At 41.5% G+C, this 13,835-nt stretch overlaps 1 protein-coding gene across 1 annotated transcript in view; it reads left to right on the top strand.

Annotated features, from left to right (window-relative positions):
* Window positions 1-4,921: 4,921 nt before the first annotated feature.
* LOC149208194 (adenosylhomocysteinase-like) overlaps window positions 4,922-13,835 on the top strand; it is a 129,039-nt gene continuing 120,125 nt past the window's right edge. The window contains exon 1 of the mRNA XM_089398261.1: window positions 4,922-5,005. Coding sequence (XP_089254387.1) covers window positions 4,922-5,005 — 84 coding nt within the window. The remainder of the gene's footprint in view (window positions 5,006-13,835) is intronic.

The following is a 13,835-nucleotide window of genomic DNA, read 5'->3' as shown; positions in this document are numbered from 1 at the left end:
GTGGTAATTCCCGCCAATGCATTACAAGATATGGTCGGATTTATTTGTTCTTCATCTAGGCTTTGTTCCTGGAATATATCCTCTTCTTTTGACCTTTCTTGCTCCTTTTCTTCTTCCTCTTCACAATCTATGTAGAATAATTTCTTCTCAGCACACTTATGACCTTTTGTGTATTTGCTATCACAATTGTAACAAAGCCCTTTTGCTCTTTTTTCTTCCAATTGTTGTGGTGTCAACCTTGTAGGTTGTGGAAGACTATGGGCAACAACACTTCCGTCTTTATAGTTGTGAATGGTATGCTTCCTAGTTGCCATAATTTTGCTTTCCATTTTTCTTGCTAACCTGAATGCCTTCTCTAATGAATCAGGTTCCCAAAGGCGCACATCATGTTGGATATTATCCTTTAAAGACCCTATGAACACATCAATCCTATGCTCCTCTGGAATATCTTTTACCCTTATGTTCAATTTTTGGAACTCCTCAATGTGCTCCATTATTGAACCCTTTTGTTTGAGACTTATCAATTGGCTAAAAAAAGTGTTGCTTTTTGTATCCTCATAATGTGCTATCAATTCTTCCGTAAAAATTGCCCAAGTGATAAATTGTTTACGAGAACAAAGCCATTGATACCATACAAACTGATTTGGTTCCAAATATAAAGTTGCCATACGTACCTTTTGTGTGTTTTGCACATTATTGAGATCGAAGAATTGCTCCATCTGTAATATCCATGTGGCGGGATCCTTGCCATCAAACTTCCTCATATCGATTTTTGGAACATGGTGAGTCTTCGATCCAACATTAGAGTCTATGGAATCATGATTAACATTTCTTTTGTTCTCATCATGAGTTTCCTTTACTACCTTTTCACCATTAGTGACCCTTTCTTGTAGCAACTTCTTCAATTCATCCATCTTATCATCCATGCTATCAATTTTAGCGTCCATGCCATTCACCTTAGCTTCCATGCCATCCATCTTAGCTTCCATGCCATCCATCTTAGCTTCCATGCCCTTTATCTTAGATTCCACGCCATTTACCTTAGATTCCATGCCATTTATCTTAGATTCCACGCCACTTATCTTAGCTTCTGTTAGCTTTTGTGAGCGTGACATTTGTTGCACTTGTTCTTGTAATTTTGATATATCATGTAGCATTTCTTCCTCTTCTTCATGAGTCATGCTAGAGCTTTCAGGTTCCTTACTAGGTGTTTGCATTTTCTTTCCTCGGGGCATCAGTTACCGATAATAATGCTTTACTATGCCCTTTGAATTCCGTTAAACCAAGCTTACACAAAAATTTAAAAAAAAACTACACACCTTTTTTCACTTTATAGAAGCCTGATATTGAATCTGATGTATCTCTGTAATTTCGGATCATCCAGTTCTGAAATTGCTATCTGTAGTAGCCCTCTGCGTCCTCTTTCCAATGCCACAAGTCTGAGCCAAATTGGATTCTCCAAGGAAGAGTTATGTGAAATCTCCCACAGTGACTTGCTTTTAGACTGGTTCAGTAGAGCGAACTTGTACGACGTGCCACGAGTCACTGTTTCAACCTTTGAATCTGAAACTCACCCACAAGAAACTACAGTTCGTCCTCTTTCTGTACCTTTTTACGAAATTTCAATCCGATCCTCAGAGAGAGAGTTATGACGATTTTCCCCAGGTCACCTGTTTTGAATGTAATTCAGGAGTCTGCAAAAAGGCCAACTTCCTCAGATCATATCTCCGAAAATATCACGCTAAAAGCTCTGAAATTCAGACCCAAAGTTCAGCGCCAATTCTTCTCAAATGGTTTTTTTTGCGACTTCTGAAACGTCACAGAAAAAAAGTTATAGCGAAAATGCCACGATGACCTGTTTGGAGCAGCGAAACCCTAGAATCCAAAGCTCTGATACCAAATGTTATGAAACCAGCTCACAAAAAGATAGAAAAGAGAGATCACGCCTTAGAATTCAGCCTCTTCGAGGGGGCAACCTCCTTTACATTACATAAATGAACAATTCTTGGATGATACAAATGACAAAACCTCCTTTCTATATATAGGAGTCTAAGGAGTCACAATATAATCCAGCCGACCTAACAATAATAATATAAAGCCACAAAAATAACAATAGAGGGATTCTATGGGGCACAGAAATAACAATATGGGGGTAATAGGGGCACAACAATATAAATAAGGGGTATAACTACAATAGTAATGGGGTAATCACTAGTATTATAGGGACCCAACATTCAGCACATTCATATGGGTTTGCATAGTAAATATACAGTAAACTTGCAATTCATACCCAATAATACATAAAACAGGAAAAGATACATAGAAATATCGAAAAACTTCTCTTTTATTAATGCTCTCAACAGTTATAGACTCGACCTACCCTACGCACTCAGTTTTAGGGGTTCACGCACTTAGCTGCAGACTACTAGGCCTCTGCACACTCAGCTGCAGAGCCTTATCCTACTATATGACCCAAAGATACAACTTACACTTTGACTCAATCACCTCCTTAGACTCATCATGCTTCTCCCAGATTAACTTAACTATTTTCTACACATAGAGCCTCACTCTATTTATACAATCCCAAGGTACGTGAACCATGGGTAGATCTTTTAAACTGACATTACATTACAAAGACAAGGGCAGACAACCCTATGACTCTATTATGATTTCACACTCCATGCCCATAAATCGCAGAGTCTTTATAATGGACTTGGTCAAAACTTGGGCTTTAAGCCCAAAAACATGCCTTGGGGGGGATTCCGTGCCCAAGAGGCCCCCAACACAAATATTGTGACTCACCTTTGAGTCACTCTATTGGTGTGGAGATCTTCATGCGGAGTCCCTCCAACTCTGCTCGAACTACTGCAAGGTTAGCAGCGCATAGAGCCACTGCCTTCTAAATCTCGTGTACCCATTGTTTCAAGACAGCAGTGTCGAAACTACTTCCCTGGATCTGTTCCTACATCCCCTACATTTGAACGAGCTTACCTTCAATGTTTCATGTAATGACGAAGGCCTCGTCAATCCAAGGCTGAATGTGTGCCTTCAAGACTACTTCTCTATGTCGTATTGCATCCATGTGCTCTTTCAACGCTTTGGCCTGTTGCATTCGCGCGAGCCTCTGAGTGACGGCCACCATTTGCGCGGTCCCTTTGACACTAATGTACTACATTTGGAGCTCATGCACCTCTGTCTCTAAGCATTGGATGTTAGGGTCCTCCTGTAGATTAGTGAGGACCTCGAATGACTCCTCCAACATTTTGGTGCATTCCCTCACTGCACTGCTGATCTCTTCCATCCCTGATGTAATAGAGCTGGCGCATTGTTCTCTTACTTCCAGAGGGGGGGATGGCTACGCCTTCAACTGTAGCTCTGCTATCTGAAGGTTCAGCTCTAGCTGAACCTTGGTCATTTCTTCTTGCACCTCGCACACCCCTATTTCTAGTCTATGGATGCGCGCCTTTGCTGGTGCATCTGCTGGGATGGCCAACTCAGTGACCGTCTGACAAGCTTCTTCCAGTACGTATACCATCTGCTTTCTCTACAGCACCACTTCATAAATTTATAAGCTCACCTGCTCCATGTTGATATTTTTCTCACTCAGCACTTGTAATGCGCGACTCTCCCTAGCCTGCAGTTCTACAGTAATCCCATCCTGCAGCACATACAACATCTCCTGTGGGAGTGCAACAATGCTGATCCCTATCCCTTTTAGTGCACTAACTGTAGGCTATTCAGCCTCATCTTTTCTAACTAGTGCCCCTCTGGTAGCACTATGGTGTTGGTTTTCCAAGCGCGTAGCATTTTCTAGGCTGCAGTTATACCAACTGCGAGGCTGGTCGAAAGGGTGCTAGCCTGAGGAGTGCACACCTACAACTCCTAAATTTACACTCTGAGGGCCCCCAACACAATCTGATTCTCCTCCGTGAAATTCTGGAGGGCCTCTGTGGTGACGTCGCACAGCGTTTCACCTATGTTGTGCAGATCACCCTTCATAAGGGTGATTGGGTCAATTGATAGCTTGGATGCTTTCACCTTTTTCCGTGGCCCCATCCATTCACTTGGGCACTGGTGCTTCAGTAGTGTTGACGTTGTTTTTCGGTTCATGTCGCCCTCTTCTTCCTCTGTCTCCATCTCTTTCTACTTACCCTATGAAGGTGACTTCTAGGCCTCGCGCGGCTTCTCAGCTACCTCCTATGCTGCTACTGCTATAGCCATTTTTTGTCCTGCTATTGTCTACGCAACATCCCGCACCTCTTGCACTTTTGCTACTGTGGCTTCTTTCTTTATCTTCCCTTCCAACTGTGCCATGCATAGTTTGGCCTCCTCTTTTTTCTTCTGCACAGCAGACTTCTCCATCGTTGCGATGTCTGCGGTGTGGCAATCCGGTGGCCATGTCTCCAGTAATTCACAAATGACCAAGTGTTGTTTTCTGGGAAAGCCTTTGTAATTTATAACATATTTTGAATTTGAAATTGACCATTCCCCCCAAATCCAGTTCATTAATGCTCCCTTGGTGGTAGATTTTCTCAAATCTTGCCCATAAAGCATGTCTTAAATGCTTACCACCTGCTCCCTTTGGTCTCAAGTCGAGCATCACATCATGAATAGTGACTCCAATGGTCACTTTCCATCCAACCCATGTGGTAGCGTAACCCTGCCTGCACGGTCGTGGACCTTGTGACACTTTACTCCTATGCGTAGCTCCAATAATGCGCAACTCCCGGGCAGAGTTGTTTATAGTCCCACGCCTCCTTTCAATTGCTTGGAGCACTAAGACTCTACTTCCCACGGCTAGTCAGGTGGCCGCACCACCTGTATAGGGTTTCATCTTGCCATCCATCACTTTTCCTGGAAAATAGACACCTTTTATTATTACTAGCTGCATCACGCACTTTATCATCTACATCGCACCACCATGGTTGATTCGTTTAGTATTATTCCGTCTGATCCAAGGGATCAGGTTGATCAGCTCTTGGCTGTAGTCCCCAAATTCGTCAAGGTAATCATGCACACCTTGTTTTATCACTCTGGTCCTCTTATCAAGAAAATCTTCCTTTATCTCATCCTTAAGCTTCTTGACTTCCGCTTCTACCAGAGCACTTTTATCCCTTAATTGCACCCTTTATTTTAGAAGTTCTTGGAGCCTAAGGTCACCCTGCCAGATTTCTTTGTCAGGTCCCAAGTCTTTTACTTCGTTCAGCTACGCTACCCCTTCTTCAAAGGTTCTGTGAACCATTGTATCTACCAGTGCTACTATGCATGGACTAGGCATTTTATACTCTATGGGGATTACAGTGTTCGCTCTATACTCTAGCCTCGAAGGCACCTGCGCAATCAGTTTCTTAGACGTGGTCCTATAAGCCCATAGAACCACTAATACGCGCAGGTCCCAATCAGTTCACTGAGCACCATATACCTTATTCAGTGCTTCACGTACTTTGTTAAAAGCTTCTGCGTGGACAACCTTCTGCACACTTGTTCTTTCCATACTTCATTGCTCCAACCAGGGGGGGCAGTTCTCATGCAATTGCCTTGACCGCACATGCTTACTGATCTTGTCTCCTAACACAAAGTTTGTGTGCATCCACGCAAGTTTTTTAAAACATGCATGTATCCATCTAGACAGGTGCGCATGCGGATCGTTTTGTCCGACAATCTTGTATGTTAATCCCATTTGAGGCTTCCCAAATTGTATGCACATCATCCTCCTACATTCAAGCCAGTACTCAAAGTTTCCTTCGTGCGTACCCCACCACCTCATGGGCGTAGCGCGCAGTACCCATTTTAGAGTGTCAAAGCATTGTTGTTCCAACAACTTCCCTTCAAATCTATTCAGGAAGTCATCTACCTCACTTAACCCATCATACATAAGCAAATCCCTTAACTTCGTTGATACGCAGCGCACCGATCTCCTCATCATGTTACAGTTCAAAGTGGTTACCTCATGTAACCAGTTCTACCATTGTTCTATCTCCTCATTAGAATCCGATGTGCAGGAGCTTTCGTGCTCCCATGAGATTTGTCCATCCACGGTTGGATTTACCTAGTCTTGCTCTCACACGATTATCTTGTAGATGTAGTCCAAGTCGTCATCGCTTTCATATTCGTGCACTAGCTTCATGTAGCACGGTCCTTCTATAGGGTCGAAAGGTACAGCTATGTGCAGAGATGTTTTCTGAAAAATCATCTTGCGCTTCTTTAGATTTATCACCCCATTCATGTTAGTGGCCTAATTTATTCCTAATAGCACAGGTTAGGGATTTTTGTCATCAACATTTTCTATCACTTTGAAATCTGTTAGTGCACTTGCTCCTTCTATATCCACTGTGATTCCCTGCAATATTCCCATAGGTAGGATCTTTTGTTGGTTCGCCATTCGTAGCTAGATAGGAGACCATTGCAGTGTAGGCCTTGCCATTCACTCCCATGTCTGCTTTGGTAGAACATTCATGTCTGATCCTAGGTCCAAAATCACTTGGTCCATCTCATATTCTCCAATGTGCGCGATCAATCTCATCTCCCTTCCCATCCTCATTGTGTTATTTCTGATATTCTAGACTACGTACAGTTCTCCTGGTCCAGTCCCAGCACATCTATTTATAAGTTCCTACAGTCCCTTTATAGCCTTGCTATCGCACAACAGCTTCATGCATGTTTCTAGGAATTTTGTGAGCATCGATGGGTCCATTTCTGGCTTCGGTCTGTCTCTGCTTCCTGAAGTGGAGACATCAACCAAGCTCTTCCTAGCTTCCATGAAGTTTTCCTTAGTGTGCTCCAAATCAAACTCTGGTTCTTTCATTGGAGCCTTGCGAACCCAAGTACTATCTTCAAGCTACTTCCCTTTGTCATCCCCTATCGTAATTCCACTTCAGAGCACAATATTCACATTAGGGTCTTCCTTGCGTGGCCCAGACCTCATCATTTTGAGGTTTTGAGTTAGGGGAGGTTGTAGCGCTCCTTTATCGCACATCCGCACTATTAGTCTGGGACAATCCTTCATCTCATGATCAACAATGTACAATACAAGCATGATGGACGTGTTGGATTCGTACAATTGTGGGCATAATGTCCTCGCCCTCCGCAATTGTAATATATCAGTTGTCCACAACCTCTTCTAGGTCCTCCTCCACCTCGACCTCGCCTGCGCCCCTAAAATCGGGCTTGCGCCATCCCTGCATTATGGTCAAGGGGCTGCATTTCGGCTTGAACCATGTACGTAGGAGTAATATCTATCATCAGCTCATAACTTATATAGGTGCGCTCATCATGTACCACTGATCTATAGAAACTACAGAACAACTATTGCCAATTCTACGTGTACTTCTGCGAAAGATGCCAGTTGTCCGTAGCATGCTTTCCTCCTATTTGACAAATCGTGCACCACAATGCAATCCCCGCACTAGGTCCTACTTGTGCCTTCGGTCTCAATGGCATTGGTTCTCCTCCCGTGAGTTAATTCACAAACACCAAGCAATGGTCCTTTTCATGTCCCTGAACCTTGAACTTTATGCACCATACCTCGTCACGAACTTCTACACGAGCTGCCCTATCTTGTTTCAAACTCTACATCTCAAGGCACAAGTTTTTCAACTACACGAGAATCTGCTGAACTCCCAAGTTGGGATCTTATATCAGGGTCTCATGTAGTCTCATCACGATCTCTAAGGCCTCGGCCTAAGTTGTTAGCCTTTGTTGCGATAGCGTGTTCCTTAGATGTGGCATTAACAATGCTACAAACCATTTGCGGTGTTGTCCATCTCTCAACGTCATGTTAGATTCGTGAATTGTGCACTTCAGTCTTTGATCCAACTCCCAAGTGGTCTTTCCTGGTAGCATCATGATCTCCTTGAACCCAATGATCGACTACACCTCTGACTTCGGCCTGCTAAATTCTTTGTTTAGCATAGTTTGGATATCCACGATCCCCACATTCAGATTATCATTGGAATGCTTAATGTACTAGGTCAGCACGCAATCTTGCAAAGCGCTGACCAATGCTTCTTTCTTTATGTTGTCATTCGTAACTCCCTGTGCTTCCCATACAACTTTTATCACGAACCAAAACTAGTCCGAATCTTCATTTCCTACTCCCTTTAACACTGACAACTTTATCGTGCTTGCCATATCAACTTGCAGCGGTGGCAGAGGTGGTATGGGTGAAGATGGGGGTGAGGATGGTGACACTGGCAGTGGTGTGGGTGGGGGTGCTATGCATGGAATCCTTTGCCTAATCAAATTGATCACACTTCTTGGTGAGACCTTCGTGAGCTCTTCCTCGTACCCTCTTGGAGGTGAAATCAAGGGGCTTGTTTCTAGTTCTACACTTCCTTCATTTTGATAAATGCTCCCACTTTGCATAGCCCCAAGCATAAATTTATTCACATAACCCATTTTTCACATAGTAGCATTTTAATCCAAGTGTTCAAAGACTTAATGTACTTACTTCGTAGTCCTTTGAGGAAGTGTTGCTTTGCCTCTCTGTAGCTGACTAAGGTATCTACAATGAATTCAATAATGAATCCTCCTATAATTCGATCGAGCCAGTGATCAACAGCACGCATGATCTTATCCTCAGATGCTTCCAATCTTCTCACCAATTCTAAAGTACACACAATAGGTTTGTCAAGCTTGCACTTTCCTTGGCTATCTGCTCGCTTCGCGATCCACTCATATAGCTTAGTAGGGAAAGATGCAAAGAAAATTTCATGGATCTCTGTGTACAGGTAGCAGTCTAACCACTGTTCTTTTGAGAGTCATGGGTTCTTGTTCTCCTACGCTGCGAAATCATGAATCTTCCTATCCAACCAATCTTCAATTCCTTTCTTAGTTGGATTCTAGTGACATGACATCACATATCTTTATGTAGATCCTGGTCCCAGCAATGGAACCATTTGTTGGATTGTTGGGGCCTGACCCAGGTTCGAAGTTAATTAGCAGAAAAATCCCTATACTACTGGCCCTTTCAGCAATAGTCCGCGGAGTGTAGACTGAGGTCTCACCCAAAGTAGTATCATGGGTGCTGGAATGAGGTTTCTGCACCCTTGAGATGTCGAAGAGGTTGATTCAGTCTAGCTGTTAGTCCCTGCATGCAGGTTACTTCGTGTGCTTCCCTAGCCTTCGTGCTCTGATATATTCGCCTTCACGTAGCCCTAGTCAAGTCTGCGGGGCTTCCGCATTGCTGGAGTAGCACTCTGTACTACTGGAGCAGTGCTCCGCACTATTTCCCTAAGTCACACCCAAGATCTTTACTTATCTTCTTATAACAGTTAGTGATCTTCACGTAAATAGATGCCTTGTATTATATTTACTTACTCAGCACAAGCATATGGGTTCGCACAGTAAATACACAGTAAAATTGCAGTTCATACCCAATAATACATAAAACAGGAAAAGATACACAGAGATATGGTAAAACTTCTCTTTTATTAATGCTCTCAACGGCTATAGACTCGACCTGTCCTGCGCACTCAGCTGCAGGGGTCTGTGCACTCAGCTATAGAGCCTTCTCCTACTCAACGACCCAAATACACAACTTACACTTCGACTCAATCACCTCCTTAAACTCATCATGCTTCTTCCATATTAAATTAACTATTTTCTACACATAGAGCCTCGCTCTATTTATACTATCCCATGGTCCGTGGACCATGGGTAGATCTTTCAAACCAACATTACATTACAAAAACAAGGGCAGACAACCCTGCCACTCTAATATGATTTCATGCTCCACACCCACAAATCGTGGAGTCTTTACAATGGAATTGGTCAAAACTTGGGCTTTAAGCCCCAAAACATGCCTTGGGGGGGATTCCACGCCCAACAAGGAGTCCTATAGCAGGGGCAGAAGGTTTGGTATGGTGTGTTTCCATCAATTCCACTTCCTTAACTAACACATAGGGAGTCAAATCATATCATATTAAAATCTCATCATATGTTTACCCTGGTTGGCCAGTTACTTGGGTAGATGTGGGAGGGGTGTGTTACAGAGCGGTATCAGAGCATGGTTCACCCCTTGGATTGGATGGGTGGTTTGTTGTTCATGCATTCATGTCACTTGCATATGTGTTCCTTATGCTTGTAGTCCATGTGGTTGTTGCAGTTTCATGGCATTGATCATGCATTACGAGAATTTTGAGGTCTAAAATGGGCCTCCTAAGAAAAATGTACAACCAAGATAAAATTTATAAGAAGCAATAGGATTCAAGATGATGATGTCAATCATCGAGGATAATTCATCATTTTTGGAATAAAAAAGTAAAAAGATTATAAAATAATAAAATAATAAAACTACCTTTTCAACTCATATTTTCAACTTATATCCTTAATGTTTTACTCAAATTTTGAGTGGTAGTACTCGTTGGATGAAAAAATTAATTCCTCATCCAAGGAGTACCCATGTTGCATACTTTTGATGGACCCTGCTACACGAAAAATGAGAAATGCATGAAAGAACGTGATTGCAATCACGTTTTTCATGAATTCCTCATTTCTCATGTAGAATGGTCCATCGAATGCAACATGGGTATGCCTTGGATGGGGAATCAAATTTTGCATCTGACAAGTGTTTCCACTCAAAATTTGAGTAAACACATAGGGAGTTAAGTTTAAAATACGAGTTGAAAAACTAGTTTTATATTTTTTCCCTCTAAAACTTGATGATATAATCTAATATTATTTTATTATTTCCACTATTATTTCGTAATTTCCTTAAGAGGCCCATTTTAGACCTCAAAATCCCCCTAATGGTTGTAGTGATGTCTCTATATGGAGGTTGATGGTGTTTTTGTCAAATGCGTCATCATGCATGTATGGTTGTATATGCATTTGTTATGCATGTCGGTGTCTATATGTTGTTCTACATGAATTTTCATGGTGAAGGTTGTTGTGCGTAAGGTCATTGTATGGAATTTGGTCATCATGATGATATTGGTATGCTATGTTGCTAATGTGTTGGTGAGATAGAGTAGGAGATGCGGATCATTAAAGTGAAGTTGCAACAATGGAATTCATGTTAAGAGAATATCATCATACATGTTTGTATGGTAGGCATGTAGGTATGTTGGTTAATGTTTGTTATAAGGACTAGGGTTACTGATATGATTTTAATTCTATTATTATTATGGTTACATGCATGATAGATGCTAGTTGATTAGTGTAGTCATATGCACATGTATCAAATAGTCATGAATGATTGTTACACAAAAATATCGTCACCATGATTATTTGCAGTCAGTATGGGTCTATCATCACTTGTACTGTCCTCCTAAGCAAGTCTCAGACCTCAGCTCTTCAAGTCAAGCTTTGAGAATGAGAGAAAGACATTGAAAATCAAAAAAATCTCTGGTTCCGTACTTTCTCTCATTGTTGCCTGTGGTCCCGCACCTCATGTTCACAAAAATTGTGGACCTACCCACTCTGTCCCTAAAGGAGTGGGTGTGGACCCCTGTGAAAGTAAAAAAGGCGCAATTTTATTATTAAAAACTCACTTTGGGTTAATTCTAGATGATTCTAGAAGGAATTCTGGCGTGGATTGTTCGCTCTGAGGTGGTTCATGCATCCCAAAAGAGAAGGAGCTAATCCCTTGATGAAAGGAGCTATCCCTTTGAAGGAGAGATTATCCCTTTGATGGAGGACCTAGTAACTTCCCTCCATTGCACTATAAATTAAGGCATTGGGGTGAGTGCTAGGGAGGTTAGAAGCTGAACATTTTTGAGGGTAAATGTTGGTGGAATTAGGACTTCTTAGTTGAGCTTGAGAGGAGAGATCACACACCTCTTGGTTTCATTGGGAAGTGAGTGAAGCTTGTCAAAGTAGAGGAGACCTCTTGCTAGACCCTGGGAGGAGCTTGTATAGCATCAATGCACAGGTTGTAAAGTTCTTTGATTTTAATTAATGCAATCAGATTCATTTTTCTCAACAATGTGTCCTATGTCATTATTTCATGAATTCCTTGATATTCATGTTAAATATGTTTTATGATATTGGTTTTTCAGGTGCTATTTAATTTGTTTGCTTGTTTGTGTTTGCAGGTGTGCAACAAGGGAGCTCATTATTTGGATCAAAGGAATAAGGCTTCCACAAACTAGCGTTGGACCCAAGGTAGGCCTAAACACTTGATTGCCTTTGTTTATAAATGCATATTTAGAGAAAGATAGTTTTTGATTGGCTTGCTTGTCATTAGACATCCTTAGATTTCTAAGAAGGTCTATCTTGTCCGGAAGACCGACTCATTCCATGTGACAAAATGGCAACTCCACTGGGGACTTGATTTTTTCCTTGTTTGTACTTTGACCTGAGAAACTGTGTTTTTGTTTCTGTTTTTGGCTTGTTGTGTATGGAATTGGGTAGATTTAGTAGATCTAGGATTGTTTTTTGTTTTCCATAACTTTGGGAGAGGACCTCACCCTCGGCTTGGGATACAATGCGGACTTATCCGCAGCTTGTCTTTTAGCACAGAGCGGTACCGCACCTGTGTTAACTGTGGACCTGCGGACCCTGTCAAACTTTTGGAAAACCTAAGATTTTCTCTGTTAGTCAGCTTAGATTTTATTTAGATGTTATTATCCCTTGCCCAGACCTGCATATAACCTATCAGAAGCTTTCCTTAGGATAATTTCATTGGTGTTAGGGTTTTAGGTGAAATTCCTAGAGGTTTTGTTTGTTTGGTTTGGTTTTCATTTTTGGTCTTGTAGTAGCTCTGAGCTTAGAAGCTGTAGGGACCTCAGATTACCTTGGTTTTTACCAGTCTTCTTGTGAGTCTGACCATTTACGAAACCTACCTTTGTTGAGAGATACACCTTGTGTTTTTTCTCTTTACAAAACTTCTAGAAAGCTTGTGTTAAAAGTTTGAATTTCATTTTTAAGAAAAGGAAACGAAAGATTGGTTGTTTTTTGACTAATTGTGATTCTGCATAAATTAGTCCTTAGCTCACATTTAGCTAAGTAAAACATCCTCAAAAAGACACTTTGTAAGCTTTGACTTCAAATAAGTTTTCATAGGTTATAGATCTCAAGATTAGTCATTTCCTTAGTTTTGAGTGTTTTATTAAAAATAAAAAAAATCTCTTTTGGAAAAAGTTTGTTTTTTGTAGTGTTTGAGTGTTTTGAAAGAAAAGGGAAATTTTTGTGAAAATAGCTAGTTGTCTCGTTTTGAGTGCATTGGAAAGAACAAAAGCTCTTCTTTTAATTTGTTTGTTAAGAAAGATTTGTGTTTACAAGTATTTGCATTCTCAAACTCTTTCCTAGCTAGAAGTTCATTGAAGAGAAAAGGTTTCTTAATCATCTTAGGTGCATTTTTTAGTGATTTCGAGTCGAGTCTTCACACCACGAGTTTCATCTCCGCACCTTTTGACTTAAACAAAAACCAATAAAAATAACGCTTAAAGTAAAATCAATATAGTAATATTTTTTGTTTCTAGGGCTCTGATACACCAACATAACTTAGGCTAGTGTCTTGGAGTAGGGAGTAATTAACTCTCCAAGACAGTAAAACAAACAAGTAGTTGTATCTTGCGGTAGGAAAGAAATCCAACTGTTGCATTTATGCTCTGGGAAAGCTCCTCTTAAAGGAGAAGCACGAGATCGTGTCCGAACCAGTGTGGGAATCAATCCTTCCTCATTGGGAAAGATGCCAGATATTCACGTATTAAAAACGGTAAACCTCGGATTAACCATTGTCGAGGAGCCTAGGGTCACTTGTTGGTAAACCTTGGATTATGTCAAGGAGCCTTCAAGGGGATTGAGCTTGTTACTCTGCCCTTGTGTGCGTATTGGATTGTAGATTGTTCCCCTAGGTATATTTGTTTCCATTGGTAACCTTAGTGACCATA

The sequence above is a fragment of the Pinus tabuliformis genome, chromosome 1_2 (assembly GCF_031772625.1).
Source record: "Pinus tabuliformis cultivar Carrire ecotype Pingquan chromosome 1_2, CPIR1, whole genome shotgun sequence".
NCBI lineage: Eukaryota > Viridiplantae > Streptophyta > Pinopsida > Pinales > Pinaceae > Pinus > Pinus tabuliformis.
Note: the sequence above shows the minus strand (reverse complement) of the source record. Positions and strands in the feature narration are given on the sequence as shown.